We start from the raw sequence: 7,519 nt of genomic DNA, 5'->3' as shown, positions 1-7,519 counted from the left end.
CCGTCCCGCCAGGCAGCCTGGGGTTTGGGGTGACGCTGCAGACGGTGCCCGAGGGGGCCCCCCGGGGATGAGGCGCCTGCTGTCCAGCCCCTCGCGGGTGACCTTGACCGCGGCCCCTCCCCCATCACCCCCACGCCCTACTGCCCCGATCTCGGAGGCCATGGCCATGGGGGCAGAGGCAGCTCTGGCGCGCCGCGGGGGGCGGCCTCTGACACCCACACTCTCACTGAGGCGCCGTCTCCCCAGCCCGGCTCCCGCTCAGCCCAGGCTCTGGGGCGGGGGAGCTCAGGGGCTGAGGGCGGGCTGACCAGCAGAGCCCGTTGGGCCAGGCCAGTCGGTGGGCAGGACCCAGCCACGCCTCCTTGTCTCACAGGCCTCAGGGCAGGGGTGCCCGCGGGGCGAGGCTGGACCCAGTAGCAGGCACCAAACCAGCACAGCCCTAGACCCCCACCTGGGGCTGGAGGCAGTGCGCCCCGCCCGGCTGGAGCCCAGCTGCCGGCACCCTCGGGTGCTGGAGCGAGGCTGCATCCACCTCCAGGCACACAGGCCCATGCGCACGCAGGTCCCAGCGTGTGCGTGCGTGCACACGGCCAGATGCGCACCGGGGTGTGCCGAGGCTGGGAAGCCCCTCCCCCGCCCGCTGAGATAAGGATTCTTTAGGCCTGTAATCCTCCTTAACTTGACTTTGGGTTATTTTGAGCAAGAGATTAAAGGTGATTATGATCAGGCTGCACCTCCTAGCTGGGCTCCACACATGCCTGGCGGAGGCCGCCTGGTGTTCCCGCCCACACCTGCTGCCCCGAGGGCTTGTAGCCCTGGGCACAGGCCTGGCTGCTTGCCCACTCTGGGCACTAGAGCGACCCCGGTCTCAGCACAGGGACGATGGGGCAGGTGCTGGGCGGCGGTGATGGCCCCAGGGGGTGTAGATTTCACGTGAGGAGAGGACCACACAAGGACCCTGGGGCTGCTCCCCAAGGGGAGGGGTCCAAGCAAGCCCCAGGTCTCCCCTCTCCGAGCCGCTTCTGGTCTGGCCCAGAGAGGCCCCGAGCTTTCTTGGGGGTCGTACGGCAGCGCTGGGCCAAGCCAGGACCTTCTCCTGCCCCCACACCTGCTGACCCTTCCCCTTGCTTTAAATCAGGAAGACTCTCCTGCAGGAGCGAGGTCAGAACTGTTCTTGATGAAGTTTCTAAAGGGTGAGAAATCCATTGCACATCATTATTTTTTTCTCCTAATTTAAACCGCCTCAGTGCAGACTAGTTGCAAACGTCAATATCAGTGAAATACAGTCAGCTGGCTGCCTGCCAGGCCACAGAGCGGTTACAAGGCCGCTGTAAATCCAAACAGTAACAAGCAACACACCCCCATCCTTCCGTCCTGCGGGAGAAATACGAGGGGGGAGAGGGGAGAGCCCCGCAGACGGCCGTGGGGTCCTGGGGAGCAGGACCAACCCAGAGGCCACCTGGCCACATCTCCGCACACGCGCGGCTCCGTGGGGCGGGGCTGTGTGTGATCGGGGGTCCTGCTCTAGAGAAGCTCAGGGTTTGGGGGGAGCAGACAGCAAGGCGCTCGTTCACAGCCAAGACCCAGGGTGGGGTGGGGTTGGTGGGGGGGGAGTCGGGGCCACAGGCGGTGTCCGCACCTGAGCCGGGGGACATCATCCTCCCAGTCCTTACTGCTGGGCCCCACTCGGTGCTAACAGCCTCGGGGTCCACAGCTCGTTGGAGGAAGCAGGCCCGGAGTGCAGCGTCCACACCTCCCTTGAGAGGAGCTCAGGAGGGCTTCCCTCCACCCCAGCTCAGGACCCGGGGTGGGGCTCAGAGCTGCCCCACCTAGGGCGCACGGCGGGGCACCTGTCACCCCCATCACCCCTGGCTGAGTGACGGCAGCCTTGACCCTGGTGTGCCCACCTATCCAGCTTGGCGCTGGATTCTCACGCGTCAAGGCTGTGGTGGACGCCTGCCCCCGGTCAGAGAACTGCCCACTGAGCCCCCTGGACCCCCTTCCTCATCACCGACACCCCGGACATGCCTCCACGTCCCACGGGCTGGGTGCAAGCCTGCACCAGACCCGTGCTCATGGGGAGGCCTGCTGACCCGTTTCCCCTTTCGTCTCCTGCAGGACTGGTTGGACCGATGGGGAAGCAGGCCGAGGCCCCAGGCTGGACACGGGCAGATGGAGCGAGGCGGCCGGCCGTGAGGGTGGTGCTCCCTCACAGCACGCGGGCTGCGCGGCCATGCGCCTGGGACGCCGCTGAGCAGGCAGGCGACCTCCCCTCCCACCGCTCAGGCCCCCACCCCGCACCCTGGGCAGGCTGAGCGGGCAGCCCCCGCGGGCGGGTCCTGATGGCTGGGTGCGGGCGGGGGCGCCGTGGGTGTGGGTGTGCGTGGCGGCCGCCCTGCTGCACGCGGGCGGGCAGGCGCGCGGCGACTGCTGGCTCATCGAGGGCGACAAGGGCTTCGTGTGGCTGGCCATCTGCAGCCAGAACCAGCCGCCCTACGAGGCCATCCCGCAGCAGATCAACAGCACCATCGTGGACCTGCGGCTCAACGAGAACCGCATCCGCAGCGTGCAGTACGCGGCGCTGAGCCGCTTCGGCAACCTCACGTACCTCAACCTCACCAAGAACGAGATCGGCTACATCGAGGACGGCGCCTTCTCGGGCCAGTTCAACTTGCAGGTGCTGCAGCTCGGCTACAACCGGCTGCGCAACCTGACGGAGGGCGTGCTGCGGCGGCCTGGGCAAGCTCGAGTACCTGTACCTGCAGGCCAACCTCATCGAGGCGGTGGCGCCCGGCGCCTTCTGGGAGTGCCCCAACATCGTCAACGTGGACCTGTCCATGAACCGCATCCAGCGGCTGCACAGCGCCACCTTCGCGGGCCTGGCCCGGCTCTCGGTGTGCGAGCTCTACAGCAACCCCTTCTACTGCTCCTGCGAGCTGCTGGGCTTCCTGCGCTGGCTGGCGGCCTTCGCCAACGCCACGCAGGCCCATGACCGCGTGCAATGCGAGTCCCCGCCGCTCTACTCCGGCTACTTCCTGCTGGGCCAGGGCCGCCACGGCCAGCGCAGCATCCTGGGCAAGCTGCAGTCCGTGTGCACTGACGGCCCGTACGCGGCGGAGACGCGCCCGGCGCCCGGCCGCCCCCCGCCGGCCGCTCGCCCCCGCCGCCCCCCGCGCCGCCCGCGGAGCCCAGCGAGGCCCCCTGTGCCGACGACGAGTGCTTCTCCGGCGACGGCACCACGCCGCTGGTGGCCCTGCCCACGCTGGCCCCGCAGGCCGAGGCCCGCCCGCTCATCAAGGTCAAGCAGCTGACGCAGAACTCGGCCACCATCACGGTGCAGCTGCCCAGCCCGTTCACCCGCATGTACACGCTGGAGCACTTCAACAACTAGCAAGTCGTCCACCGTGTCCAGGCTGACCCGGGCCCAGGAGGAGATCCGCCTGACCAACCTGTACGCGCTCACCAACTACACGTACTGCGTGGTGTCCAGCAGCTCGGGCCTGCACCACAACCACACCTGCCTCACCATCTGCCTGCCGCAGCCGCCCAGCCCGCCAGGCCCCGTGCCCAGCCCTCCGCGGCCACGCACCACATCATGACCGTCCTGGGCTGCCTCTTCGGCATGGTGGTGGTGCTGGGCGCTGTCTACTATTGCCTGCGGCGGCGGCGGCGGCGGGAGGGCAAGCAGAAGCAGGCGGCGGCGGCGGCCGGCAGCCTGAAGAAGACCATCATCGAGCTCAAGTACGGGCCCGAGCTGGAGGCGCCCGGCCTGGCCCCGCTGTCCCAGGGCCCGCTGCTGGGCCCCGAGGCGGTGACCCGCATCCCATACCTGCCCGCCGCCGCCGGGGAGGTGGAGCAGTACCAGCTGGCGGAGGGCAGCGGGACGCCCAAGGGCAGCAAGGGCAGCTACATGGAGGTGCGCACGGCAGAGCAGGCAGAGCGCAGGGACGAGGAGCCGGGCCGGCCGGGCCCCGACAGCCAGAGCTCGGTGGCCGAGATCTCCACCATCGCCAAGGAGGTGGACAAGGTCAACCAGATCATCAGCAGCTGCATCGGTGCCCTCAAGGCCGAGTCCGCTCCTTCCAGGGCGGCAAGCCGGGGGCTGTGTCCACGGGCGAGCCGCCGGCCGGCAAGCGCGGCTTCCTGGCGCCCGCCTACCAGGACGCCTGCGGTCTGCAGCGGCACCACAGCCTGGAGGCCGCCCCTGGCGCTCCGCGGGCCAGCTCCTCGTCCAGCGGCTCCGCCCGCAGCCCGCGGCCCTTCCGCGCCGAGCCCCCTGCGCTGCACGAGGCCAAGTACATCGAGAAGGGGTCGCCCGCGGCGGAGGCCATCCTCACGGTGACGCCGGCGGCTGCCGTGCTGCGGGCCGAGCCCGAGAAGGGCCGGCAGTACGCGGAGCACCGACACTCGTACCCCGGGCCCCACCCCGCCGAGCCCCCCGCGCCGCCCGCGCCGCCTGAGAGCCTGGGCGGCCGCAAGGCCTCCATCCTGGAGCCGCTGACGCGGCCGCGGCCCGCGACCTGGCCTACGCGCCGCTGTCCCCGCAGTACCGCCACCTGAGCTACGCCTCCAGCCCCGAGTACGCCTGCCGCGCCTCCCGCAGCCTCTGGGGCCGCTTCAGACTGAGCCGCCGGCGGCGCCGGGACGCCGGGGAGTGCGTGGCGGCCGGGCACGCGCTGCGCAGGAAGGTGCAGTTCGCCAAGGACGAGGACCTGCACGACATTCTGGACTACTGGAAGGGCGTGTCCGCGCAGCACAAGTCCTGAGCCGGGCCGCGCCCGGGGCCCCAGAGGCCAGGAGGCCGCTGCACCGTCTGTAACCCAGAGACTCACGGCGCACGCGCGCGCGCACACACACACACACACACACACACACACACAGACCGCAACTGCTGAAGCCCTGGGCTTGGCGGGCGATGTGGGGAGGGGGCGCCAGCAGGCCCAAACGGGAGGGGCGCGTGGCTGAGCGCGTGCACCTGCCGAGACATTCTCACTGGTGTGAGGGGCCCGTCCACATACGCGCGCGCGCACACACACACGCACACACACCACCGCAACTGCTGAAGCCCTGGGCTTTGCGGGCAAAAGTAGAGGAGGGGCGGCCGGCAGGGCCTAACGGAGAGGCGCGGTGGCTGGCCTGGGCGTGCACCTGCCGAGACATTCTCAGCCGGTGTGAGGGGCCCCGACCACATACAGCGCGCGCGCAACACACAACCACACCACACGGACTTTCCGAAACTGTGTCTTAGGGATGGGGGGGGCCGGGGAGGGGGATTTTTTTCATATCTTTGATTCTTTTTTCTCTGCCTTCTTTTTTTTTTAAAGTTCCTTTAAAAGATAAAAAAACGCTCGACGTGGGGGGGTGTGGCCGCCTGGCCCCCGCACAACTCCTCCGTCTGTGGCTTTCTGTGGATTCTCTTTAGTCCGTCTCTTCGTCACCGCCACTGGAGAGGGGCCAGAGCCAACGCAGGCGCAGTGGTCTCTGGGAGGGTCCCGGACCCCTGGGCCTGGGGGCCGGGAAGGGCTGTGCCTGCAGACGGCTGGTGGCGGGGCGGGGTGGTGCGTTCCAGCCCTGCCCCCACTGTGCACTGTCCTCCTCCGTTGTATAGAGAAATATTTCTATATTGCAATGTTTGCTGTAAAATGAGAAAGGGAAAAAAAAACTGTTACTTAAAAATAATTCTGCAAAGGAAAAAATTCCAACACTTGTTTGGCAGTCGTTTTTTCTTTGGGACTTGGGGCAAGAGGTGTGGGTGAGTGACCTTGGGTTTGGGGCAGGTTGAGGCGCCTTGGGGATGGGAAGCCAACCCTGGGCTGGGGAGGGCTTTGAGAGGCGGCGTGGATGGGGCAGAAAGGGTTTGAGGGAGCTGGGCCAAGGTGGAGTAGGCTGTGTGCCTGGACCCTGCATACGCTGGCAGGGTTCGGTGGGAGTGGGGTGAGCTTGGGGAAGGCGGGGCCCTCCAAACGCTGGGACGGCCCAGCTGCAGGGTGTGAGCCACGAGATCGCGGATATCGGCAGGTCCCTGGGCCGCTGAGCTGACCCTTGGCCGTGCAGCCTCTGAGGACCTGCCTCAGTCCCCCAGCTGTGGCCCCGAATCTGGTGGAGAGATGTGAGCATGTTTAACGAACACCAGACTCTCCAAAGTCTCTGCGGAAGCCTGGGCCCCCTCCCAGCTGGCACCCAGGGCTGCCTGCTGCCAAGGTCAACAGGTGCCCCTGGGAGCCAGAGCAAGGCTTGGAGGACGAGACGCCGCCATCCTGGGAGCCTTGTGGCACAGCTGGCCCGCGTGGGGGGCCCTGTGCCCACCCCTCATCCTCGGTCCAGCGTGGGGGTGTGGAGCCCTCCAGGGACAAGCATGAACCCCCTGTGGGCCGCCGAGCCCTTCCCGGCCTCCTCTTCCTGCCCGGCGGTCCTTTCCTGGCCTCTTCCTGGCTTGCCGCCGCCCCTGCGTCCAGGGCGGACCCACTCACTCTTTTCTGCACCAGACGCCTGAGGGCAACGCGGGTGAATTGGAGCCTCAGCGATGCAAAGGCGAGGAGGCGGGGGGCGGGAGCAGTCTGCGGTCTCGGCCCACGCTGCCACACCCCCTGAGGGGACCAGGCCGCTCACATGGCCCTCCGCCAATGTGTCCTCCCTTGGCGGCACCCTTGCAGCAGTCGGTGGCATCACTCAGCGGCTCCCAGCCTTGGACACGGGCTGGTCTGGTCCATCCGCCTCTGCACCCCAGGTGACCCTCATGAGTCCTAGCCCGTGGGGCCTACTCAGCGCCCCTCACGACGGCCCTCCGAGTGAGCCCCCTCTGAGGACACATCCCTTGCTTGACAGACGGCGCCCCAGGCTTCCCTGCTCTTGGGCAGACTCCCGCCCGCTCATGGGTCCGGGAGGAACCAGAGACATGGGTGGGGCTGGAGACCACGAGGCTGTGCCGCAGGTGCCGGGGCAGGAGGGAGCCGGCTCCCGGCTGGCAGGGGTGGGGGCCTTGTCCTAAGTCACATAGTGAGGGGGCCTGTCCTGGTCAGAACACAGGCTTAGGCCTCCCAGCCTGCTGTTTCCCTGCCACTGTGGACGTTGATTTACAGGGCATCCGACTGCCACAACGAGAGGTGCTGCCCTGGGGAGAGGGCAGCTGCCCTGGCCGGCCAGGCTGGGCGGACACCGTCGGCCCGTATAACGGGGGAGGGGGGGCCCGCTCGAGCCAGGATCCGCTGGGAGGCAGGCCGAGCGAGACCTCGGAGGGACGAGGGGGCGGGCTGCGCCCGGGGAGCGAGACACCTGTCCAAGAGTGCAGACCCTGCCCGGGAAACGCGACAGGGCGGGACAGACGCCGGCTTCAGCGCTGCCCTAGCCGGCCAGTCCCAGGCACAGCCGCCGCACTGGCGGCCCCGTCCGAAGGCAGGCACACAGGGACAAACGACACACTCAACTGAGCCCACACCTGTGTGCCAGGCTCTGTGCCGGAGCCCAGCAGGGGCCTGAGCGGCTTGCTTCCCCCACGGCCCTCCAGAGAAGGCTCACTTAA

The 7,519-nt window shown here is 68.1% G+C and overlaps 1 protein-coding gene across 1 annotated transcript; it reads left to right on the top strand.

Annotated features, from left to right (window-relative positions):
- The first annotated feature begins 2,132 nt into the window (after positions 1-2,132).
- On the top strand, positions 2,133-4,814 carry ELFN1 (extracellular leucine rich repeat and fibronectin type III domain containing 1). Its single transcript, XM_013975026.2, is given in 8 exon segments — positions 2,133-2,355; positions 2,358-2,731; positions 2,733-3,147; positions 3,150-3,388; positions 3,390-3,567; positions 3,570-4,073; positions 4,076-4,513; positions 4,516-4,814. Coding segments are annotated over 8 exon segments (2,412 nt in total). The 5' UTR covers positions 2,133-2,342; the 3' UTR covers positions 4,767-4,814.
- The last annotated feature ends 2,705 nt before the right edge of the window (positions 4,815-7,519 follow it).

This window comes from Capra hircus, unplaced genomic scaffold (assembly GCF_001704415.2).
Source record: "Capra hircus breed San Clemente unplaced genomic scaffold, ASM170441v1, whole genome shotgun sequence".
Classification (NCBI taxonomy): Eukaryota; Metazoa; Chordata; class Mammalia; order Artiodactyla; family Bovidae; genus Capra; species Capra hircus.
The sequence above is the reverse complement of the archived record's forward strand: the minus strand, read 5'-3'. Positions and strand labels throughout refer to the sequence as shown.